The 26,069-nt window shown below is 48.6% G+C and overlaps 5 protein-coding genes across 6 annotated transcripts; 3 read left to right on the top strand and 2 right to left on the bottom strand.

Moving 5' to 3' along the window:
• Window positions 1-9,716: 9,716 nt before the first annotated feature.
• AAFC00_001905 (uncharacterized protein) lies at window positions 9,717-11,530 on the top strand (the record flags this gene model as incomplete). Its single annotated transcript, XM_069341166.1, has 4 exons — window positions 9,717-9,836; window positions 9,894-10,679; window positions 10,740-10,776; window positions 10,830-11,530. The coding sequence occupies 4 exons, from the start codon at window positions 9,717-9,719 to the stop codon at window positions 11,528-11,530; spliced, it is 1,644 nt and encodes a 547-aa protein (XP_069204679.1).
• A 2,799-nt stretch (window positions 11,531-14,329) lies between these two features.
• AAFC00_001904 (uncharacterized protein) lies at window positions 14,330-15,103 on the bottom strand (the record flags this gene model as incomplete). Its single annotated transcript, XM_069341165.1, has 1 exon — window positions 14,330-15,103. One exon carries the CDS (start codon window positions 15,101-15,103, stop codon window positions 14,330-14,332), a length of 774 nt encoding a protein of 257 aa, XP_069204678.1.
• A 1,642-nt stretch (window positions 15,104-16,745) lies between these two features.
• Window positions 16,746-18,074, top strand: AAFC00_001903 (uncharacterized protein; the record flags this gene model as incomplete). 2 transcript variants are annotated; one of them, XM_069341164.1, is made up of 6 exons in its annotated part: window positions 16,746-16,751; window positions 16,807-16,990; window positions 17,042-17,128; window positions 17,183-17,528; window positions 17,584-17,805; window positions 17,888-18,074. In XM_069341164.1, 6 exons carry the CDS (start codon window positions 16,746-16,748, stop codon window positions 18,072-18,074), a joined length of 1,032 nt encoding a protein of 343 aa, XP_069204676.1. The 2 variants fall into 2 exon arrangements, with proteins under 2 accessions (XP_069204676.1, XP_069204677.1); XM_069348523.1 differs by having other exon boundaries at window positions 17,042-17,528.
• Window positions 18,075-21,244: 3,170 nt separating this feature from the next.
• On the top strand, window positions 21,245-22,980 carry AAFC00_001902 (uncharacterized protein; the record flags this gene model as incomplete). The annotated part of the gene is made up of 3 exons (XM_069341163.1): window positions 21,245-21,298; window positions 21,565-21,877; window positions 22,028-22,980. 3 exons carry the CDS (start codon window positions 21,245-21,247, stop codon window positions 22,978-22,980), a joined length of 1,320 nt encoding a protein of 439 aa, XP_069204675.1.
• A 416-nt stretch (window positions 22,981-23,396) lies between these two features.
• AAFC00_001901 (uncharacterized protein) lies at window positions 23,397-25,226 on the bottom strand (the record flags this gene model as incomplete). Its single annotated transcript, XM_069341162.1, has 4 exons — window positions 23,397-23,704; window positions 23,854-24,295; window positions 24,393-24,714; window positions 24,814-25,226. 4 exons carry the CDS (start codon window positions 25,224-25,226, stop codon window positions 23,397-23,399), a joined length of 1,485 nt encoding a protein of 494 aa, XP_069204674.1.
• Between the last annotated feature and the right edge of the window lie 843 nt (window positions 25,227-26,069).

Below are 26,069 nucleotides of genomic sequence, written 5' to 3'. Positions count from 1 at the left end.
AAGATGATGACGAAAAAGGATTTTTCTTTTTTTCCTTTTCCTCTTCTGTATTCAAAAAGATCTGAATCTTTTCCGTTCGAAGTCTGTGAATCATGATGAAGACTTGTCCACAGCCTAGCGGACATGGGACTATGAGACTATACGAACCAAGACCCTTCACAATCTACAGTATATGACCCCCTCTCATCCTCGTCGTCTTCACACCGTATGTAAAAGTGAACATCCATCAACTTCCGACGCCGTCCTCTCTCCTTGACCCTAATGCACATCCTCAGTTCGTCTACGAAGCATAAACACAGAACCTGTCCCTGACAAAATATCGCAGTATACAAGCCAGCCTCATCCCGTCACGACTTAGCACAGGCTCCGTCTCGAGCGATGAAACGATTGGTTTTCTCGCCGAGGGTTTATTTGGCTACCTCATTAAGATTGAACAGGGTCATGTAAAGACATGTCGACGTATCTTCCGCATAACCTTTTGCACTACAAACTTCGTTGACGTATAGACCAGAAAAAGACGATATGCCGTCATGGCTGCTTGCTGGGGGGGCGTTCTTGTCCCTCTTTGTCTTCGCTACCTACCTTACCTTACCTAACCTTATTGATCTCGAATCCACGGTACGGTTCGGAATAAGGAAGAGATTAAGGGTAAAGGGTAAGGTAAGGTACATTACATCAGGTACCTTAGGCGGCAATAAAGCAGCGGAACGATGACATCGTTCGGTGCCTTACCTCCCGTCATTTTTGCCTACAGTACCGTACCTTATTCAGGTAGCTAGGTAGCTACAGTACCTTAGGGGACGTTAAGTTCAGGTTGCCTTATCCTACCCGCCGCCAGCCTACCGAACACCCGTCCGTCGCCACACACCTTTCACAGCAAGGCAGGCAGACGACGCTGCACAGTAACGGGATCCCGCCATGCCGCGCTTTCGCTCTCTCTCGGCCTGGGTTTAATCCAGCTTCCCTTGCGACCACTAAGGTATTTTAGGTACTCTCATATTGTCTTCAGCAAAAGCTCTGTTCCCTCGAACTCTGTCGTCGTCTGCTTACGAACCTACAGTACAGTACAAATACATACCTTCCGACTAACCTTATTGTTGATTCGCATTTCGCTGTGCTATGTCGTAATCCTATCCCGTCGGGAAGGATAGATCGTTGTTTGGTGGTGGCATAGTACGCGTACATTACGCAAAAGGCCACGGGTATCTACTCCCCTTCATACCTATTGCAAAAGTGACATGTTTTGTCCAAGCTCCAGCCTGATGTCGTGGAGGTGGTGTGCCGTGCTGTGCTGCTGTGCTGTGCTGTACATTTCCCCAGAATATGAGTGCATTGTTTCTGTGATGGACCGAGAAAACACACATCCCTTACTCTGTGTACAAGAGGGCAGAAAAGGAAAGGGATATGACATATCGAATGAACGGAGGGGGGACGGGGTCAGTCGTCGATACAGTATTAGTCCATAATAGCCACTGATTAGAAATACAGCGACATCCTTTACAGAAACTCGACGAAACGAGGCAGCAGAATAGCAGAGCAAAGACAACATGTGAGTTTGTCTCAGCTCCTCCAGCACGTGAGCGCACCTTCGCTTAGCAGTCTAGAACTGTCACATGTGCGTCAAAGATGGTTTTACATTTCCTACACGGGCAAGCTTGGAATGATTTCTTGATATGCTTTGGTCAAAGGGCCACGAGGCAGGCGGTGTTTTCGCTTCTTTATGCGCAGGTGACCGCTATTCGTAGGCAGCAATAAAATAAAATATTGGTATATGGAAAACGCTGTGTAGGCATCAGGGAAGACGCAGAAATCGATATATGGAAACGCGCAATCTGCTTTTGTCTCTATGACGATGGTTCGAATGCGCAGCGCGGGCGCAGGCGCGTGACCGCACTGGAGTCGGTTTGTGATGAGCATGTCTATTACGAAGAAGACAGAGTGAACATCAATCGCGAATTTTACGAACGATTGCGAAGATGCGAAGACAATGACATTCTACCACTGCTGCGCCTTGTCGTCGTGGTGTCTGTCTGTCTGTCCGTCCTGTTGCAACTTACTGACCGAGGCGCGGCAGTCCTGCGCATTTGCAAGAAGATGCATGTGAATAGAACAAACCGTTAGAGCTGTTTAGTCGACGTTAACGACACCAACGGCTCGCTTGTATTGCTTGTCGTACCCTGTCGCATTACATAGATGGACACTTGTATATACAATTGAAATATAGCAAGACAGAGCAAAAAACACGTTTAGAGCGTTATTTAGTCGACTCTACTATATTGTTCGGTACGGGCGGAAGGGGTAGCAAGGAACCACGCACACACACAGATTATGTGCTACGACACGGAGAATAATTTCATGAACAGGTAGATAGCAGATCCCTTGCAAAAGGACCCAATGGCACTGCGATCCTTCCCGTCAGCACCAAAAACCTATGACGCATGTAACAGAAAATCAATCCACCGACAAGGCCTCAACCTATTCCAGCGAGTGCGACAAGCGTCGTCGTGTCGCGTCTCCAGAGAAATGCCACCGCATTACTGAGGAAAGGTCAGCAGAAAAAAAGACAAAGGGGGCCGCGCGCGCACCACCCACGAGAGGAGATCAGCAAGGGTCTGCTTAACAGAGAAACCATCGTCATCGACGGCAGTACAACGCAGCAGAAAGCACGTGTGGGTCTTCTTGTTCTAGTCGTGTCACCCAAGCCTCTAAAGACCATCGACCACAGGGCCGCGCACTTGGTGCCCAGAAAAGGTCCGTTGCGTGCCCAATGATGTGCGACAAGGGTCCTCAAACGGAGCCTTTTAGACTTTCCGCGTGGCCCGTGTCTTGGTAGGAAAAGAATAAGGTTTGTGGACCCTGCAGGCTGTGCGTGTGCGCCGTAGTAGTATTTGTACGCTTTGCACGTAGTAAAGAGAGGGCAGGGGAAATCGAAACCGTCAATAGTCGATTTGTATGTACAGTAATTGTACGAGTCACTCTCGCCATCGCCCTGGATTACATATCCCCCCTCCGAGACTCTTCTTTCTTCCTCTTGTCTGATTATCAATCGCTTACCACTCTTCTTCCTCACTACTCACTCGACACATATTACCTGTCTGGATACATATACGACACAAGGCTGCAGATCTCCTACCGATTTCGCAAGTCGGACTAAACTTTTTACTGCTCACACACCCCTCACTCACTCCACACAAAATGACCATGTCTAAATTCACCGAGCTGCTGGACGAATCCATGGAGCCATCGATGCCAGAAGCAAACGTCAGCCTGGAAGAATGTCTAGCAGAACCAAGACAACGCTCTTCTTCATCGTCTTCTTTTGCTAGCAGCAATGGCAGCAACAGCAGTATCGATTCCAGCAGCAAGACTACTTCTTCGTTGATGTCGATGCCTCTTCCGACATCACCCATCAGCAGACTGCGCGCTATGTCTATTAGAAGAAAGCTCTCTTGAAGCTTTTGTTCATCTTCTTCTTGGCAAACATATTTAATTGCATCTCGACATTTATCAAGCTCGACATTGATATTACTGAGAATCGGAAAACGGGCAAAAATGCATCAACAACTGGGGAACTCCGACGGCGCACTTTTTCCTTGGGAAACAAAAAGAATGAACCTTTTACTTCTTTGGAGTGGACTTTATTCCTCTCTACTTATTTTCACTTCTCAAGTATTATGCTTTCCTTCGACAAGCAATTGCACGTCCACAACCACTATTCAGATGGTTGCGACGACAAGGAGCAATATCGTCGACGACCAAACCACCTCCGACATGGTGGGTGGCGCATCACCGAAACACAACGAATGATTATTCCTTGTCCACCACGATCAGGAGAAATCTGCACATCACGCGTGTGCTGCAGCGGCCCGACTCCCGACTTGAGTACAAGCACAAGTACCTTGCATCCAAAGGCGCAAGGGGCACAAATCTTCATGGTCTCACGTGTGGCATGCTACACAGCTTGCGTGAAGATTGGCTACCTCGGTCACCCGGGATGACTCAAATTCATTCATGCATGCATGCAGCTCAGAAAGAGAGAAAACATGGGCCAGAACACTAGTGGAGTTGCGTCCGCCGTACTAAGTTGCGCAACAGCAATGGCGCAAGCACGGTTCTGGCTTTTGGCATGACCTCGGGCTTTGCGCTTAGGCTTGGGCTGTGAATGACGCTTCTCGACCGGGTGATGGGATCCCCAAGTGCATTAGCCAGGCCTGACTCTGTTTATCGGATTCTATAACCTTTTTCTGCGGACGCTTTTCCGTTGCTATTTTTTCTTCTGTTCAATCTTCTATTCGCTTGATGATTAAAGCGATTAGTTTTACCTTACGATTTTATGGTTCACACGAGTTGCGCTTTCTTTTGGTTTAGTAGGGCTTTTTTTGAAAGGAAAATGAACGCCTGTATGACGTACGCGAAATGACATTCTCAAAACATCTCCAAGCATGCTCTTTCTTTCATAGTGCGTTCCTCTGGTGTGATACTGAATAATAACGCTGTTTTTGGCCTTGACCCACATCTTCGGTCTTTGCTTCTCCTACATTGAGCTCGCCCCCTGATAATCGTACCTTAGTTTAGCTGTTCAGCCCTATACGGTTTCGAGTCATAGAATCCAGATTGCGCTCACAAGATAAGATGGGCGCGATGATGATTTATTGTCATCACACATAACATCATATGTCTGGACTGTGATGGTAGAAGTATCTAAGGATATCAGCATGCAACACCAAATGACCTATTATATGTTAGGGGAAAGCCCTAGGAATGCTACCTAAGGGTCTACCTAAATACACGAAGGTTTCGATAAGGAGGAAAGGTGGGCTTTCCTCCAACGAGTAAGAGAAATAGCGAAGTGCGGAGCCGGAGCGCTCCGAAGCGAGGCTTAGCCGAGCCCTAGGAAACAGGGTCTTCGTACTAAGACCCCGTAACATTATATGCGACAAACTCCTCGGCAATTGATGAGAGGAGTAATGAATGATCATGTCACCTCGATGTACGACGTATATATTGTGGGCGTATAGGCGCAACATCATCGAAACAGGCAAGATGGCCGAGTGGTTAAGGCGCTGCGTTTAGGTACACTGCGTAACGATTCCAATCGTTATCAATATACAACAATTCCGCAGTGGGAAACCGCGTGGGTTCGAACCCCACTCTTGTCAATATCTCTTTTTGGCTCTTTTCGTTCCCAACTTTAGACCTCCATACCAAGCCTACTAAATTGATCTTTTGCTGCTCTATCTTTTATTTGATGGATCTTCGTCTTTTGTATAAATCAGAATAATTATCACGCAGCCCGTAGGTAGGTAGTATGCGCTACTTTTCGACATGCCACAACAACCCACCTCGCTCCGCTCTTGCCGGTTGTCTCCTGTGCACTGTAAAAGACGCAATACTACCGTAGCTGCTACTACTACCCAGGCAAAGGCTCACGCCCGATGGTGATGATGCTGATGAGGAGCGAGCACAATAAAGTGGTCGTCGCACAGCCAACGCTACACCGACTCCTCGCTCGCTCGCTCGCGCGCCCCACACATACAATATCGTAAGGTCTTGGCCCTGGTCCTGTGCCTCAACACTTCCCACGAGAGACGACTCGTTTTCCAGGTTTTCTGTTCCGAGTCTCGGGGGTGGGAAGAAACGTGAGATCGCGCATATGTCATCGCTGCTGATGGAACCGCTGCGTGCCGAATACGGTATATGTCACTTGGCACCCAGTCAGGACGTGGCGGTCAATGGAATGTACTATACTTATACGCACGACTTGACTCGGCTTTTACGATGTACTGGATCCATGGACCTCTGGTCATGAACATTCTCTGCGCGAGGTAGGTGGGACAGATGACTTCGGTCTGGTCCGTCGCTGTCATGTCAGGATTTACCGCGTGGTAGGTGTATGTTCGCGATGCTCTTCTTCATTCATACAATATCTTTTCTTGTCAGCTATTGGCATGTTTCAAGACTGTTGGAACACGACTGTAGAGCTTCTCTTTCGTCGATCGGATGATCCTCCCAACATGAAGATCACGCAGACACACCATGTGTCAGAACTTTGACTCACTTGGAAACCTGCCCATGGTGGCTCGCTTCAATCCGGTTTCACGTAGAGAGATCTTCGGTATATACGATAAAACTTACTTGTACAAGATAGCGTTCCGGTTCGATCGACGGTGTCACTCGGCCGGTATTGCGAGCTTTACACCATGTGGCTCGATCTGGTAAGCCCAGCAAAAAGGGAGAATGATCTGCGACTACTATGGCAAACACAAAAAGAAAAACGTACAGCAGCCGGGATTCCCACGTGGTCACCCACCGTAGTACTAATCAGCCGGTCAACTGCTTATGTCTGGCAGAGCGGACGGGATGCCCAGTTCTCAGCTGCCTGTGGCCGTACGTGGAGTGTTGACCGGAGATGTGAGAATATCTACTTGGCTCTGCGCTTTAGCGTGGCAATGCTTCGTACACTCGCCTGGTATTGTTGCCTGATGCCGTCCGCTATCGTGGTTCGTCTACGAAGTCTAAATGTCCGAAGGTAAGATGATACTTGAATTATTTACTGCTGAAGTCGCGAACAGGTCATGCGAGACGGTTGTTGGCTGCTGCTCTGGCGTTTACGTGCAGGAGTTCACAGCTTTAGCTGGTCGATACTTTGGTAACTTCCTACGCGAACTGCTTGTCTTCTCAGCTTCATAAATGGCTGATAATTTGAACTGTGTTCATAGACCTGTCCATATGTGCCTTTGTAAGTCTTGCTATTTGATTTTGCATGCAGAACTACACCACGATCCGGTAACATGAACACAAAGATCCAGGTACATTATTCTTGCGATGATACACCACTGCCAGATGACAAAGCTGTCGATCTAGACATCTGCCGAAGTCAACACCTTACGATTCATCAATAATTGTCGAGTATATTGGTACTTTTCGATGTAGCTTACGACATATTTGCCCGAAGCACTCGCTGTATCTCATCAGTCTCCAGGTTTCTCTCTCATCAATCGAAGGGCTACCTATCCATGGAAAACATCGACGAAAGACAAAAGTTCATTATCAAGGACGACGCCGGCATCGCAGATCGTCAAAACGATTAAGCATCTTTTTCACTTGACGGAAACCTAACTTCTAGGAGGCGGTACGTCGCGTGGACTCTTCTGGGACAAATGGAACTCGAACTCGAGTCAGACGCAGGGTCACAAGAACACCTCGATCGAAGAACCATTAGAGAACAGACACGCCGGTATTGAGCCATCGTGGACTTGTATCGTGTCATTCAGACATTCCGCCTCAAAACATCCTTTAGCAAGTTGATAATTCGCTCGAACGCGCTTCTGCTGAGTTCTACCCCTACTATCTTCGAGAACGCCATACTGCATATCCGACACATGATGCGGCAAAGACGTAGGATACACACTGAAGCTGCTTCGAAAGAATTCGTGCAGACGACGAGCAGGTCTCTATTATTGAATGTGCTTTTCATGTGAGGCTCAAATCCTGAAACTATTCGCCATTATATGAAAATAGCTTGCATATGAGGTATTCGGGAAACCGTCATGAAAATGACTGGTCGATGAGAGGTTCTCCAAGGTCTCTCATCAGGTGAAGATCCAGCATCTTGCATTCATGAATTGGAACCCGAGAAAAAAAAACATTACATGCCTATATCAATTTGGACCGGATTCGACGAATAGAGATATACGTACATTCACCAGTAATGCCCTGTCCACTGCTCTTACACATTGTCCAGGTTCCATATATTGTCCAGAACAAATGTACATTGTACGACCTATTCGTTTCGTAGGAAAAGCCATAGCTATATGACTCCATCAGCCCTGCACAAGGACGCTACATCTACCGCTTGACACAAGATAGAAGACAAGAAAAATGCGGAAGGCCATCAGAGTAGTACAAACTCGAGTCCAATATTCGCAAACAGCTTTCCCTCTAGTACTCCATACATTGACCCCCAAGCAATATCAGAAACATTGATTTTCACTCCTCGATATAAGACAAGGACTCCACGGACATATCAGACCTTGAACAAAACCTTGTGAGAGTAGTGAGTCCCCCTTGAGGACGGCGTGCGCCTATCAATACGCACAAAATGGAGTTTCGGCATCGCACCTTCCTTAATACAATGCTGTGACAGGACCTAGGTTGAATTGAGCAGAAGTGGTGTTGCTCATGCTGCTTTGGTTAGGGTCACCCTGTCCATGGATCACATGCGCATGTGTGTCTGGACGCGATGGGTGATAGCGATACAGCATTTCGATGGCATAAGAGTATTCTGGCTTACTGTAGATCGTCGTTGCTCCCTTTTCGAAGTCTGACCTTGGCGGGTGTGTTTTGGCATATGCGCCGTAGAGATTCGCCTTGATTTCGATTAAATATTTCCTACCGGAAACGACGAACCATCCTGATTACGACGATCACGGACGATATACCCGTGTTGTATCTATCGAGATTTGACACTCCAGAATAAATCGTGATCCTGAGTGGTTACTTTACGACAGAAAGGATCTTGTTGACATAAGGTTATCGGGTTGACCGGACAGGGTTGCCCTCGATACTAGGCTTCCTATGCCATTTTCAGATAATGTACTATTGATCCGATATCTCTTCTTGGCGGTGATCATAGTTTACTTATTGCTTAAGACGCAAGACTGTGTAATGAGATATATCTAACCTTCAGTGTCATTGTGTCAGGGTATAATAGTAGCCTTCTTGTTGGGTTGTAGTCGAGTTATTTCCAGTCCTCTACTTCCTGTATGAAGACTGATGGTATTGCAATAGGGCTGGTAAGGCTATTTTCGGTATAGATGGTACTAGTAATCCTCATAGCGAATGCCTCGTCTTATGGTAGTATGCAAAGAGCTGGATTCTTACCAGGGCAAGCTAGATAACACAGAAAACACACACCGATTGTCGTAAGGATATCCAGTCTCCAAGCAACTGGCACCGCAATTTCCCAATGATCAATTCATTCAATGTTGGTCCAATGGCTTCAGTCACTGACACTGCATACGAAAACGCGGTCCGCCTTAAAACACACATCATCACACCTGTGACGTCCCCAGAAAGGGGACCCCGATTCCCACTCTCCGAAACTCAAATGCGGCATCGATGAGCAGAAATGAGTGTGTCAACGATCGAAAAACCCGGGCTGACTCGCAATTATCCTCGTCTTTAATCGAACGGCCATGACGTCCTAGGAAAGGATCTGCAATCGAGGTCCACTTTTTCTCCAGACCTAACCCCAGCTGGTACCCCGGACGTTGTAGCACCCGATTTCATATTTCCGTGGGCGCGATGCTACAGTCTCTCAGGGTAGATTTGCGCCGCTAGACTGATCCGAAATGCAATGCCGGCATACTCAGAAAAGTCCGATGTAGTAGCATGGTCTGATTGATGCGTACCCTTCTGGCAGGATCGGGATAGGTTTGCTGCAAGGCAGGAACCGGTAAGCCATTTGGTGCACAACGAGCAACGATGACACGGTCGGCATGGTCCTATTTCTCCCAAACTCTGCAGCTCAACATGGTTTTCGGTGACGATCCTGAGCATTCGCGCTCCGAGGGTGCATGTATACTTAACGTGCTGATCCTCCACATGTCTCGGTCGTCGTTTTCTCTCCCTTCCCTCAAAAGTTACTCCAGGCTTGCAGATGCTCATGAATACGACCGACCCCACGCACTTGGTAAAGGATCAGAATCAAAGAAATGCATCAAATGCAAGGATGGCGCATAGCTTCCAAATTCGAAAAGCGCAAACTGCTCTTTGCCATCAATTGCGCATGCGCCTTGTCAATCTTCTTCTTCGGCTACGACCAAGGAATGATGGTGAGTTCGCGAGACAAGAGACATCGAACCGTAAAGCAGAGCTAACAAATGTCAAAGGGTGGTGTCAACACTAGTGCTGACTATGCCGAGCTGATGGGATTCGGCTATCGTAACCAGGAGACGAAGACAGTGGTCGTTACTGATTCGCTGCTGCAAGGAGGAATTGTAGCCGTCTACTATCTGGGTACTCTCTTCGGTGCGTTTCTCGGTGGCTTTGTTGGTGATAAGCAGGGTCGTATCAAGACAATTGCCCTGGGTGCCATCTGGGCGATTCTCGGAGCTGCCTTGCAATGTTCGGCGCAGAACCACAACTGGATGATCTGCGCTCGAGCAGTGAACGGTATCGGCACGGGCATCCTGAACTCCATCGTTCCAGTTTGGGCAACTGAGACTGCCGAGCATACCTCCAGAGGTCAGTTCGTTGCAATCGAGTTCACTCTCAATATCTTCGGTGTGGCAGTTGCATACTGGCTGGAGTTTGGTCTCAGCTTCATCGATGACGGTGCTGGTCCCTTTCAATGGCGATTCCCTATAGCTTTCCAGATCATCCCTCTTTTGCTCCTCTTCGGGTCCATTTGGTTCTTCCCCGAGTCTCCGAGATGGTTGGCAAAAGTAGGCAGAACTGAAGAGGCGAGATATATACTTGGTCGCTTGCGTGGTGAAGAAGACGGTGGCGCTAGGGCCCAGAAGGAGTTTCGTGAGATCGAGAATGTAATCGCTCTCGAGAAAGATACGTCAGACCAAAACAGCTACTGGAAAATGTTCTTCGATTTGGGTAGCTCAGGGAAGCTGCACACGGGAAGGAGAGTACAACTCGTCATTTGGTTGCAGATCATCCAAGAGGTAAAGTTGACTCTCTCATCCAACGACACGTGTCTGAACCTCACTGACACCATGAATTAGTGGGTCGGTATCGCGGGCGTAACCGTATACGCACCTAGTGAGTTGCTTAACGTTGCAAGAGCATCACATGTGTTATGCTGACCATACTAGCAATCTTCGGCATTGCAGGATACGATTCGCAAAAATCGGGATGGCTTTCTGGTCTGAATGACATTACCTACATGTTTGCGACACTGATCTGCGTCTTCACACTCGATCGCATCGGGAGAAGATGGACACTCTACTGGGGTGCTGTGGGTCAGGGAATCAGCATGTTCCTGGTCGGCGGCATGTCTCGAGGTGGCCTGAATGCAACTGCAGCTGGGAACACATCATTGGCAGCCTCGTACGGAGCAGCAGCGGCCAGTTTTGTCTTCATCTACACCGCTGTATTCGGAGCCACATGGTTGACTGTGCCCTGGCTCTTACCGGCAGAGATTTTTCCTTTGCAAGTCAGAGCAAAGGGGAATGCATGGGGTGTTGTTGGCTGGTCGATAGGCAACGGCTGGCTCACCTTGCTTTGTCCAGTTATGTTCGATAGTATCGGGGAGAAGACCTTCTACATCTTTGGGGCATGCAATATCTTTGCCATTCCCATGGTATACTGCCTATATCCGGAGACGAATCAAAGGTCGTTGGAGCAGATTGATTACCTTTTCGCCGCGGAGTCCCCTTGGGTCTGGGATGCTGAAGCAAACTTCAAACGCCTTCAAGATGAGAATCCGGACGTCCTGGGCGTAACAACAGAAAAGCAAGACAGGGGTGAGGCGGTCGAGAGACTTGAGTCTGGTCTTGTCTCCCCTAGCCGGTAGCGAAGGTGTCGGTGGCAAGGAAGTGCGAACGAGTATGCAGGTGACCTGAGGATCTTTCATGTGCGAACAGTCAGCCATGAATCGCAAGTAGCATCGGTACTGTAGTCTGGTACCGCCAGTATGGCACCTTGGCACCTTGACTCCTGATGGTGCGCAAATGCAAGCAAGCATCGGGTGCTAGCAGCAGCAGCTGACATGCGCCAAAAAGGCGTTGTTGAGCGTAGCAATATTGGGTATCGACCTAATTCTACCCAAACTTGTATACCAGGATGTAGGCAGCTACAAAGCCGAGACACAATAAAGTATCTCAACTATCGTTCACCTTCAGGTTGCTTCCTGTGTGTGGATCCAATTTGGTTACCGTGGCTGTGGTGCAGCTTATGCAGGTGTACTGTTTCAGGATTACAATCATATTGTACGTTGTACTTCAACCCGGCCGCACTGAATATGGAAATGGAGCTGACAATGATGAACATGTATGCAGACAGTAAAAAGGGGCAACCGATGTGACTGGCCTTCAGCTTCCACTCACAAGCTTCTTGTGTGCAGGCTGCGCATGCTCAACATGGCGTTCAGCTTTCCTTCCCATGGAGATTCGGCATATCACAAGACTTTTGCTTCGGTTATACGAAGGTCAAGTTGTGGGAGCCCTGTTCAGATCAGAAGCTATGAGCAGCTATGTGAATTGATTGGCTGAGGCTTTCACATTCATGCAGTGTTTCTGAGGTTGTAGGCCAAAGTTTCGCATGACCTGCGCCTCAAAAGAAAACTGCACAGCGGAAGCATCTGCACTGGCTCCTGGGCGTGAACAGGGGTACTACCGTCCGTGATACCCCACCGCAGGAATGGTGCGTTCGGGCCTGTAACTTTTTTTATCCCCAGGCGCGAAGGTTGGCTCTCGGGGGCATGATGGCGGGCACTAAAACATAACAGATGGTCTACTTCTGTGTGGAGTATTTTGAGCTGTTGGCCCTGTCACCTAAGAAAGTCAATGCCGTGCAATTCCGGTCGTCTCCAAGTCGATGGACATGCGAAAGATCCCTGCATCATGTCTCCAGATGCCCACACCTCACAACCATGAGGTTGGGGACGTTTTGGTATCTGCCCAATCCGGTTGGGGAACCGATGCAGCAAGTATGATACCGGTCGATCAATGCTGATCAAAAAGTCTAGAATATCGTCCGAGGAGCATTTAGGATGACTGTACAATGATGACATTGAATTTCCTTGACTCCGCGAGGAGCTCAGTCTAGTTCGGGGGGAGCTTGGACGAACTCAGAGCAAGACTCAAGGACCAGCGAGATGCAGGGAGCCGTCTGAAAAATGCAGTATACACAGTTCGATCTTACATTTGAGATGTTTCTCTGATAACAATATCCGTGAATCCGAGGAATGCGAGGACTCATTGATGGCGCCCAAGACGTGCTCCGTACACTGCGAGGAGTGGTTGACGTACAGCTTAGCTCGACCAGTCTGGGTCAAGCTAGTACTTTTTGCACTAGTCAGACGCCCATTTCCAGAGGTAAGCTGCAAGTAACGGGCAAGATTCGAGTGCTATCGCGTAGGGTATGTTCCCCCTGCAAGGTGGCACTCGTGGCTGAGCGCAGCAAAGTTTGGAGCTCAACATGATAGGTCGCAAAGGTTATAAGCGGGTCTCGGCAGAGTGCATGTACCGCGCCCAGGCAAGATCTGACCTGCAGATCACAGTAAAGGTCCCTGGTCTCATTCGCTTGACTTGCGGGACTTGCGGGACGGCTCGACCCTGTGCTTTAGGCATTGGGCGAGATGATCATCAGCGATGTGTCACTGATTACCCTGAGCAAAACCAAACCTCGAGACTCAGAGATCGCTGGTCGAGCTTCATGGCGGAGGCTTCTGCTCCAAGGTGTTATACTCTCAGGCGTAATGCGCGAACCTGTGGAGCTCGCTCGCTCTACGATACGAGCGATCCTTGCTCATGAGCGACGGTTTCAGCCAGAACGAGACGGATCCTCACCGTTAGACACTCTCAATATTACATCGAGCCTACAGTCCAAGATCATGTTCACGAGTCATGGAAGGGGACTGTTGTGACTGGGAACATTAACAGCGCGCCTTATGATACAAAGTGCCGTTTTCTAGGAGGCAAGGCTGAAACGGGGCATTATGAGGTGATATAGATGTAATTGTCTTGGAAGTACTTGTTGGTCGATCAGCGTTCCCCTATCGTATGCGAAGAAAGCACCTTTAGACGAATGGATGTGAGTGGGATTGAGTAAGACTTCCGTGTTAGCCTCTCGTTATTGTCACCGTCTTCCCCACGTGGTACCTTTTTCGAGGATGTCCACGCTAAGGATCTGGCCGGGCCTGGATCAAAATCTGAGACACAAAGTCTGGTAACGACAGTCTGCGATCCATGACATATCTTTATGATAGGAAAAAGCGTCCAAGATCGTGTACGCCCTTTCAAAAGTCTGATGAAGATAGACAGACAATGCAGAATGGGTCTGATAATTCGTTAAAAAGTCGTTCCGAAATAAAACACAAGACGGTCCCAAGGAGAAGCCAGAAAGTGGAACGACTAGTGACTGGCACACTGGCTGTTGTCAGTTGTTCGAAGGAGGGAAGATTGCAGGTTTTCTGAAATCTACAATGTCTTATTATACTGATTATCTCCTATTATTAACATGGTATACATACATAGGAGTTGATACTAATAAGAAGAGAAAAACTACGCTACCAATACACCGATCCCAAAGCTGTTCGTAACGTCGTCAACGAATGTTGGAAAGCATGCCCAAAGTAAAACTGAGCAAGCAATCAGATCATTGTCCTCGCTCGTTTCCGGCTTGCTTCATTCTCATCACCGGTCAAGTTGATCTTCAGGGCCCGTACTTCGTCCTCGAGCCTTTTGATGTAATCGACGGCGCCAGCGAGGACCTCGCATTTGCTAGGCCTTGCAGGCTGACCAGCGCGCTGTGGTTGAGAGGTCTGAATGTCAGGGACTGCTAATCTCAGACTGTTGAACTGGTCGTTGAGGTTCTTACGGTATCGTTGTTCTACTGCAGTGTGATGTTCCCTTTGACGAGGCTGAGAGACAGAGCTGGCCCCGGTGGTGGAGACACACTCTTCCATAGGAGTAGGCTGAAGTGCTGGCATCTCAGTAGGCATTGATGACTGGCAAAAATCCTGAGAGTAAGGAGTGCTGCCTTCACTGCCTTCGCTCTTATGGTAGTGAGGTGAGTTGTATGCAGCAGGTCCGTCGAGACAGTATGCAGTGCTGTAGCTTGCCTCATAGGGCTGCCATTGTTTAGGAGGAAGCACAAGTGAATCTGCATATTCGAACGGGCTGGGAGCTGATGATGAATTTGTCAAAGCAGGAGTGTTCTGTGCTGCAATGACCCATTGGTTGATAGATTGCATATTGGCTTCGTATGACTTGAATGCTTGTGAGAACAAGTCATCATTGCCTTCTGCATATCCAGAGTCGCAAGGTTGCTGTAAGAGCCAGCATTGTTGTTGTATAGAAAGGTATGGCTGAACTTGATGTTTGTTGATGTGAGCAGCATCAAGTGGTAGACATGAAGAGTCCATTATGAGGTTTAGTATGTGTATCTAGTTTTGTTGTATAGTCGAGGTCTGAGACTGATAGATTGTTGATGGACCCGTCGATGTGGATGGACGCTGCTCAGATTATATGTTTCCCCAAGAATAAGCTATGATCGATCAGGAGAGGCCTTGCTTCCTCGCTGCCAGGTGAGATGGCAGTACTACAACCGTTGCCGCTAGAATAGTGACTGCATAACGGCGAACTCATTTCCATAGCGAAGAAATCCGCTTCAAGTCTGCCTTAGTAACAACAGCTTCGAGAGTACAGGTCTCCCAAAGGCTACACACGGTAACGCTCGACCAGGTAGCATACATGTAGATCGTTGCGTGAACTTCTGGAGAATCTTTCTCCTGAAACTTACGCAGCAGCGTCTCGATCGAGAAAGCAATCCTGGTCAATTCTGCTGACATGCAGCGCGTATGGCATCAATACTGGATTGGGTCCAAGACACTACTCGCGTGGCGGGAGAGCAATCGGTCGATCCGTGGCTCGAGGATGAGGCTGCTTGGGTGCTTGGATTAAGGCTCGTCCCAAAGGGTACAACACGCAAAGTAACAAACCAGCCACAAGGGCAGGCCGAAGCTGACGATCCCTGAGAAAACAGTCCGTCTACAACGGCAGACGTGCGTCAAAAGTGTCAGCGCTCCAAGGGTTGACGTGCTTAAAGCGCGCAGTTGCTTGGGGTTCGGCAGATCTGCCCGAGAATTTGCTGAGCACTTCCGAACGAATAGGAGTTGACAGCGCTTTCTTGATCCACTGCAGAAACTAGCGCCTGCGTCTGCATAATCGAGTCTCTTCGACTTCGGCGGTGAACAGTTTTCGGATCTCCAGGAGGTTAATAATGAAGTGCAAAGCTATACCGAAAATCTGAGATGGAATGTTTTCTTCAAAAAGATTGCAGATAGCCAACTGTTTGTATCAAATCACTGGAGCAAGATACCTCAGTACATGAGAGGACTCCCCCTTGATGTTCAGTCAAGCAGTCGTAGGCGAGAGTTGCTGATCGCGGTAGAACCTTCCATTCGTATGTTCGCGGAACTACTTGAATCACTGAATCAACCCCGGACATATCTCTAGGCGTATTGATTCAGATGCCCAAGTCTGAGTCCGCGGGCTGAGACTTTTCGGTCGAGATCGACTCCAGTCCGATTAGAGCTTAGACTGTGAAAGCATCTCTCGAAGCTATGCACAGGTTGTTGTCGATAGCCACACAGCCATACGCCTCCTCTGTCAATACTATCGTGAGTAATATTGAACAGTGTTGTTAGGCTGGCATATCTATTGACGCCACTCACAACGAAACCCTTTCTTTGATCGAGATTTCCATCCACTTGCCAAGCTTTATCCATTGCCCTGAAATAAGTTAGCTGGGACTACATGCCAAGACCATACAATGATAGCTAAGTCTGTGAAAATGCATGTAAATTAGGCATGGTATGAGCTCATCGACTACAAACCCCCACTCTGCTTACACGTACTGGATGAGAGCACTCGTAATAGACTTGTCAACATTGCCTCAATTCTTTTAAAGATAGACTGTCAATCATATATCATCGACGCATGCTCTCCATACTGTCACGTTCACGTCTAATCAGTTGCCATATCAGACCCACAAACTTTCGAGCAATGGCTGTAGGTTGGACATCGTTTGTCGCTTTGTAACAGTACTGCCGCTAACTAATCCAAGACCGACGGAAAGCAAAGCGAAGGCTACCAGGGCATCCTCCACTGGGTTGACCCAAAGGACAAGTCTGGAGAGTTTAAGAGACAGCAGTCTGTCTTCCGTGATTGGATCTCAAAAGAGCCTGGTGCTCGCTTCCCAGCAGAAAAGGATAGATATCATCTTTATGTTTCCTACGCATGCCCATGGGGTTCGTATATTGATTTGATGCCTGGTAAGAACGTACGGCTGACTTCTACAGCACACCGTGCTTTGATTGTCCGTAAACTCAAGGGGCTTGAAGATTACATTACTTTTACCTCTGTTCACTGGGAGATGCTGGAAAAGGGTCAGCTCATCTCTAGCCTTTCATGCCCTGTTGAAGATGCTTACGATATGGCAGGATGGAGATTCGCAACAGCCGGCGAAGACGTTCCTGGAGAGAACACCGTCCCTGATCCAGTACATGAGCAGTACAGCCACCTTCGTGATATTTACTTTGAGAACAACAAGGACTACAGGGGTCGCTTTACCGTACCAACCTTGTATGATAAGAAGCAGAAGTGCATTGTCAACAATGAGAGCAGTGAAATCATCAGGATGTTCTACCGTGAGTTCGATCATCTCCTTCCGGAGAAATACGCCAAGATCGACCTATTGCCGTCAGCCCTCGAGAATCAGATTGAGGAGACCAATGAGTGGACTTACAACGACATCAACAACGGTGTCTACAAGTCTGGATTCGCCACGTATGTTCAGTGCCCAGAGATGACTCAGTCACACAGCTGACCTAGACCACAATAGCACTCAGGAGGCGTACGACAAGAACGTTAAGACGCTGTTCAAATCGCTCGATCATGCCGAGTCTGACTTGGCCAAGTCTGGCGGTCCGTTCTACTTCGGCGATAGAATGACTGAAGCGGACATTCGTCTTTACACAACCATCATTCGCTTCGATCCAGTCTATGTTCAGCACTTCAAGTGCAACATACGGGATATTCGCAGCGGATATCCGCATTTGCACAAGTATATCATTTCCATCGCCCCGTATTCATCGGCCATGTCTTTGTGTAGCTCTCATGACTAACGCTTGTCGTTCTGTGACTAGGTGGATGCGTAACTTGTACTGGAACCACGAAGCTTACGGCAGCACAACTCAATTTGAGCACATCAAGTATCACTATACGAAAAGCCACAAGCAGATTAACCAATACTCTATCACACCGGTCGGACCTCTTCCGGATATTCTGCCTTTGGAGGAGGAAGTGCCAGCCGTGGCTGCTGCAAAGCAGTAAAGTGTGTAGCCATGGCGTCGATAGAGTGATAGTGTAGCGGATGTATACATGCATATGCGTTTATATGAGGCTGAATGTAGGAGAGTAACTTATCAAGGGGAAGGCAGATGGTGGCGGCGATGCTGAAGGAGGCGCCGGGGCTGCAGGGAGAAGGAAGGGAGGAGAGAAATCGAGGCAGATTTGAATCCATGCAGGGCACATGCAGGCACATATTGTCAGCTTGCTGTTCCCGAAAACCGTCGCAGGACACGCATACGCTAGATACCACGAAACTACGACTTGAATTGCCATTGCTATTGCGACAGATCATTTCGTGATTGAAGGTTATGGGGATGTCGCGACAGTAGCCACCCCCTGACTCATATCCTTCCTTTTGCTTAATCTTTATGCATACTATGTCCATAGCCGCCAGGTCCCGCGACCAGAATACACAAACCTTGCAAGCGGACTACTAACAGAGTACATCAAAACGCTGCCCAGACAAGTACATAACCTATGTGCATTGGTACAATCCAATAGCCGACCGAAGATGTTCCAAGATCCGTCACGCCTCCAACCAAGCTTAAAGCACAAGTGCAAGCGCCTCATACTCCATATTGCGTTACTAATACAGTAGAGAATCCCATAGTAAAGCACCTCCCGCCAGACTTCAGTAGCTCCGTCAGTCCGAAGGCGCACACGCTCGGCGTACGCCGTGTGGACAGGGAGGTGACAAAGGCCAACGGATACGACTTTCAAACCATGAATACTGTGTTTTCTCCGAGTGTGATTGGAGGACGCAAGCGAGCACGAGCAGGAAAGAAAACAGTAACAGCGGTGGTGGCAGGAGAGGCGCATAACTCACGTGTATATGATTAGGAGGTCGAACTATCTTCGGTCTTATCGTGGATGGCGCTGTGGGGCATCATTGGAGGGAATGACAAGAGGAAACATAGCGCGCAGAAAGAAAGAGAGAGACGTGGGTGAGTATTGGCAATACTGGAAAGAGAGCAGAAGTGGGCAGCCATGAGGCGTCTATAATGCTTCTGTGGGGGATGGCACAACCAACGTCTGGACGCCCCATGGCCGCCCCATTTACCACTCTTTGCCTTGCCCTGCTCTCAATAATGCCAAGACCCATTGATATAAGTTGACTGTCCGACATCCAAGCATCTGGGCTACGTTAGGCCACTGTGACTATCTGTCTACACATACGCCATCTCTGACTTGATATTGTGTTCGGATCTGACGAGTGGGAGACTTCTTGCTGCGTGCCCCGCCTCGGGGATGTGGCTGAATACACAAGACTAATGAGCGTTTCTCTTCCTGCGAGATTGCGCCGACTGGTAGACAGGGCATCAAACTCTGGTAGCTTGTCAAAATGAGATACCGTTCGAACACGAGAAGAGAAGTTTTCCAATTCTATAATTGACCAGGGCAGGATATTGATCAATTTGTACGGTTGCTCAGGTTTCTCATGGATGGCAAGTACAAGATACAGCACATGATGTAGCGGACGTCTTCTCGCTGTCTATTTTAGGTTTGCCAATGGGCAGGGCTGGACCCAAGGCCTTGAAACAAGATTTGCGGGGTTGGGTCCAGCTTCATCAATCTCATGAACTATTGTAAATGCTACCTTACTTCAATCTGGACAAGGTCAATTACTGCAGACTTGCATAGTCGTTACTGTATGAAAGGCAACCTCGTTCAGACAGACTTGATGAGGTCAAGTCCGTCGCTGAATTCTCCGCAGTTTCTATGGTTCTAAAGTCACTTCTCACACCCTTAGAATGGTCCCTTGGGCTTACACGAGGGCTTGCGCCTCCATGATGCAGGGCTTTTGTTTCCTTTGCTTAATCAATTTAATGTTACGGGGACATTTTTTTTTGGTAGGCCCTCGTGTCCACCATCTGCCATCTCGCGCCTCTTCTGCTGGTCCTTCCCGTTTCCCTGCATGTTGAAGTGTTTAGCGTCTACCAATCGACTGACACATGCACTCTCGTTTAAGTGCGCACAGACGAGATCAGATCTTGTGAGAATAGATGCAAGGTTGGAAAAACACCTTATTTCAGCCGTGTCACATCTTTGAGTTGGCCTCCTTCGTGGATCTAGATACTTGGCAGCTACTCCCATGGCTGGCTGGGGTTGTCTCATGTGTCTTGGTAGGCACTTTAAACTCGATATACACGAGGATTAGACGCAACATGTATTGCACGTTTGTAGACTTCATTCCAGCTGCCAATATACAGCTGGAGGCAGCTCCGGAATTGTCCTCGCGAGAAAGACTTACATTTTCCCTCCCTGACAAGCAGCTAATTACCGGCTTCGTATGTTGGCAGAGTTGTTGGCATTTCGCTAAGTCCTCCTGTTCGTACCAGTCTTGTAGCCTCCCTTGACAGGAATCATAAGGCATGTCGGAGTGTCTCCTTTGGTGCGCTGTCGGACATCAATGTCCGCATTATTTCTTTTCGACAGCCTCATGCTGTTGCCTGCAACCAGAGCGGTTTGACGGTCGGCGAGTGGTCAGCATCCTCTTGGTCTTAATCACAAGCATGTAATATTGTGACAAGATAGGCACGCAAGTGCCTGTTCACATAGATTCACACGGCTTAGCCATCGATCATGTCTGTGGCTGTTATGGAGACCATCGACGATTGACCGATGCCTTGAGTTGCAGAAATATATATACAGATGTGTCGGCTCCAATCGTATCAAATCCGATGTGGTCTAGTGGCTAGGATTTGCCGCTCTCACTACTTCACAGCAGAAGATCCGGCAAGGCCGGGGTTCAATTCCCCGCATCGGAACAATTTTTTGCTTCCAATCTTCGATCCTACATCTTTTCCTAATACATTGTGGACCTATTGTTTACCAACGATCTGAGATTAATGCCATTTTGTAGACTGCTTGCCTGTTCTGATATTGTTCATTTAGACAAGCGTGGAAGAGTACAGTAGAATGCAAGTCATGACAGGCTAGTTCACAGTCAAACTTTGCCTAATTAGAGTGTGTTGCTGAGCCACAACCTAAAGCCACAATGTGTGGCTGCGACGTCCCGACGGAACGACAAATTTCCTAACAAATCAGTAATCGAGTCACAAGACTTGTGGTTACCCACGTATCTGTAGCCCATACATGTATGGCCGTAGCATGACAACTGTGATATTGAGAAATAATTTATCAGCAAGACAATGGATCTTTCGGACGCGGCCGAGGTTTCACCTTCAGATACGCCGACTAGTAATGTAAGCATTGAAACATTTCTATTCATTTTCGTTGCCATGTCTTTTTATATGATGGGGCACCCATATTCTGTGTCATGCCATTCTTGATATGGCTTCCTTATAACCTACTGTGCTCTTCCTGGATGTGGAGCATACCGCATTACTTTCGCATTTTAAATTTCGAGGAAAGCTCTACAATTCGCCACATGAAAAGAAGACTCAGGCAAATGATTGTTATTTATAAAAGAAACCAACATCAAGAACTAACCGAAATCACCTGACGCCAGAGTAGACCAGCCAGAGATACCCATGCCTTGCCCCCGGATCACATTTGCGAAGCATATTGGAAGTACAACAAAATAAAACCTGCCGATCTCGACAATGATCCTGATGTAGTCGACTTTGGACGCGGGCTGAGCCCTGCCCAAGCAGAGAAGATTCATGTTGTAAAGACTGTTTCCTCTGAGACTATCGCTGAGGCTGGGAGGGCGTTCAAATACTTTGGACAAGATGGGAGTGGTGATGAAGGGGAAGGAGAGAGGTGGCTGGACGACGAGAGGCCCAAGGCATGTAATGTCTATGAATTCGACGATTTCCCTGGTACGTATCGTTGACCTATTCTTTGTTCTTCCTTCTTCATCTTTGGGCCAGCACATATTGCCTCCTCGTGGTGGTCTTGGCATTTCCCGTAAAAGTAACAGACCATTATATTGTCAAGAACAAGAGAATTAACACAGCGCCAATGCAAAGGCCTACAGCTATATCACTCACTTCTCCCGCCCGAGATCCAAGTCCTCTTCCTGTCTCGGATCATGCACCGTGATCTCTCCAACCCCAACCACAAGACAAACATAAACTCAGAATACGACGTACCATATCCGCTGTTGATCGAGTCAAAATCCGAAGACGACACTTCTTCAACATCTAATGACACCAACGAGCAAGACCAACCCAACGACCCCCAAGCACCCCGCCACTCCTTCTTCACTCTACCGCCCCAATCCAACGGCACGAAAAACAACGCCAACAAATGGACCCTCCGCCCCCTCCCTTCCAGCACCACCACTAACAAACCCCTCAAACCCCTAAATCCAGCCCAGCATCTAACAAAAAAACTCCGCTGGCTAACGCTAGGCCACCAATACAACTGGCCGACGCGCAGCTACTCGGGTCTAGACTCGACACGCTTCCCACCCGACATCGAATCTCTCGTCTCGCATCTGTTTCCCGCCACGACGACCAAGGCCGAGAGCGGCGTCGTGCTGCTATATAGCACCAAGGACTACATGCCGGTGCACCGAGATGTCAGTGAGACCTGCGATTTGCCGCTCGCGAGTTTTAGTCTGGGATGTGATGGGCTGTTCGTCATTGCTGCTGATAGTACTGTTCCAGCAGAGGATGCGAAGGCGGAGGAGGGTGAGGGTGAGGGTGAGGGCGCAGAAGCAGATAGGAAGATTATTGTCCTGCGCGTCAAGTCCGGCGATGTGGTCATCATGTCTGGCGCGACGCGCTGGGCGTGGCATGCGATGCCCAAGGTCATTCCGGGTACGTGTCCGGAGTTCATGAGGGAGTGGCCTGTGGGTAGCGAAAGGGGTATGGGTGCGGGAGTCGCTGATGAAGAGGACGAGGATGTGTATGAGAAGTGGAGGGGTTTCATGGTCGGAAAGAGGTTGAATATTAGTTGTCGGCAGGTTTTTGATTGATGAAGTGGTAGAGCCCGATCTACTCGTTCTGCTACCTTTGTTCTCTCAAGTTGCGAGGAGAAAATCTCTTTGTTTTGATTTCAGACACTCGAAAGGAAGTGTGGAACTTTGAAGCATTACTGAAAATATTGTTGATGTATCAATTTGTCGATGCATGGGACTGACTAAACACTAAAGGACTATACACAAAACCCATGGCAAAGACGCCGAGAAGAAAAACATAACATCGAAATACAGTGCAGATTTATCGCTCACGGTCATACAAAGAGTCCTAAAGTGCATACCTTCGTGACACTCGGTGCAGCTTCCGCCATTATCAAGTCGTTAAAAAGCACCAAGTCCTATATTCCAGGCTTCCGCCCCATTCCCAACATCGCACATCAACACTTACCATATGTATTACCTTTCTTCGCTTCTCAGACCAATGTAGCGTTCATCTGCAGGACTCCACTATCGTCATAGACCAGCGCTTGAATGCCAGTCCCGTCGTCAGCGGGCACGACAAGCACAGGTCCCACTCCTGGCGCGTACCAGGAATACATGCTTGTGACATTAGGCGCAACCAAGTCGGCATGAGTCGCCTTCCACATGCTGGACAAGCCAATGTCGATGTCTTGTCGTTCGATGCCACCCGCCGTCGAGGTGTAGACATAATCCATGTTGGCAGTGTCTGCCGATCCGGCCATACCTCCATTCTGCAGGACCTTCACTGACGATGCTGTAGCTATACTGGTGTAAGCGATGAGAACAAGATGGACGGATTCGTACTGAACATGGCTGCGAGTGATGACATGTGATACGGCAAATGGAGATGCAGCAATGTTTAGAATCGAAAGATGAGAGATATCGTGGTTGTTGCAGCGAAAGACATACCGTTGGTCCATTTGGAATTATCATTGTCATCCGAATACGAGTACCAGGACCTCTGCAGGAACCCAGTGTTCCTGTCCCTATAATAGACGTTGACCATCGTGCTCTGTACTCCTTCCTGGACCCGCGCTGTACAGGCAATACCCGAACCAGAGTCACCGCTGAAACGACCAGTAGCCCAGCCCCAGATATAGGCGTTATCGCCGTCGGTGTTCATTTGAGCCTCCTGGATGTGAAGCGGCGAATCCGGTACTCCTATGTAGAGACGCATGCCATGCATGTGCGTTGAATCTGCAACAGCACAGAGGGCTGACGAGCCTTCGGCTAATCTGGCATCACTACTCTTCCCATCACCAAACAGCCCAGCAGATCCTACCCATGCTGCATTGATATTGGTTCGGTTGGAAAAATTTACAATGCCTCTAATCGTATAGAAGACTTGTGTCTGGTCGGATGGGTCAGTCTATCTTCGCTCCAAATCTTCTGATTGCTATGCGCCCTTCGGCTAGAGGTTGGCATCGAGCAAGTAAGACTTGACTTACGGTCGTCACAACGGTATTGCCGAGGGTCTCGTTCAAAATTACTGCGGTGAGCGGCGTCCGTATATCTGCATCGCTTGTGACCAAAGACCAATTGAATGTGGTGATGTTGACGTTGTCTATGCTGGTAGTGTTGAAGGCCGATGCTGGAAATGAGGCCTCAACAATCGATTTGTTGGCCATTTGATAGTATAACAGCATGTTCTCGGAATTTGCAGACTTCAATGTCGCCATGGTTGTTCCGGAAAGAGGTTTGGGCAACATATCTGGCTGCTTGACCGGAGTCGTGTCGTTTCCAGATATTGTGCTGTTATCAGATGTCGACCTGTTGTATGGTAAGCGGGCTGTTGGTCACTCCCCTTCGTCATCCAACATGTGTCTGGGATCTGATGTGTTCGCTGGTTTTCTCTTATTGAGAACTTACGGTGTCGTGGCATTTGCTGAATCTGCAGCATCTTTATTGCTATTCTTTCTCGTACCCAGCACACCTCCGAGCACAGCGCCAAATATGATCACTACAAGAAGTGCAATGAGAGACACGAGCAACCAGAGAGGCATTCCTAGATACCGTCTCTTACGGCCTTGTGATTCCCTGCTCGACACAGCTGGCTCCTTGGTGTCTCCATACGGTCCAGGAATGTAAGAAGCGGATCCATGGTCAGGCTGCACACCATCATCACCCGAGTATCCAGGTATCAAGGCTTGTGGGTGTTCACTTGAATTCGGGCGCGGAGATACGACGAACTTGTCTGGGATTTGCTGCTGGCCGACGAATTGTAAACCCTCTGAATCTGGAGTAACACTGTGTTTATCGCCGTGCCTCTGCCTGTCTTCCATCGTGTCTTGCGCTATGGGTATGTAACCACTAGACATGGAATGAGAGAAAGAAAAGCGACGAAGTGTATGGGTCAAGAAAACAAATTTCAGGACGGAGTGTGAGCACGTGGGAACGCAGAAAATCACCGGTGAAACAGACAGCGAGGTACGAAACGAAAGGATGGAAGATGGGCTGCGCGAAGGAGCTATTCATTTGTTACATCTTGATGGAGCAGATGGACAGCACGCCTACAAGGCAAGTGACAAGGTACCCTAGCTTCGAGAGGCACCATTCGGTAGGATCTACAGAGAGCGCGAGCCGTCTGGTTTCTTGGTACCATCTGTCTATTGTTGGAGACTGCGAAGCGCAGCATGCATATGGTGGCTCATCTTCGAAGCGCCACAGCATGCAGTTCTTAGAAGTAGCTCGTGGACCAAAAGACTAGTATGAGTCGAGTTGTCGCAACCAATCTTGCGGCTTCAGGCTCCAGTTGATCACCGAATCTCAACGGCCCGGATCCTTTCTCGCGCTGCCTCTTGTAGTTCTTCTCACGTGTCAGCGTTCCTGTTTAGTATTGACTGTTTCATCGCAAATCCATGGCAGACAGACCACAGCGAAGCGATGCTTTGCTCTAGGCATTGCAAAAACACATCCGGTACAAACAGAAGCGTGAGCCGTCCGCAGCCACAAAATCATCACTAGCACATCTAATTGCACAAACAACCGATATGAGAGAAGGGATATGAGGGACTACAAGGCGAGGCGTTCCATGCATGAGCAAAAAGCTCGCTAACCAGGCAGGCACGGATCAGTAGAGTGGTTTTAACTTTTCCCTCTTGCTTTGCCTATGAACTTCGACTGTA

This window comes from Neodothiora populina, assembly GCF_041146345.1.
Source record: "Neodothiora populina strain CPC 39397 chromosome Unknown canker_contig_13, whole genome shotgun sequence".
NCBI lineage: Eukaryota > Fungi > Ascomycota > Dothideomycetes > Dothideales > Dothioraceae > Neodothiora > Neodothiora populina.
The sequence above is the reverse complement of the archived record's forward strand: the minus strand, read 5'-3'. Positions and strand labels throughout refer to the sequence as shown.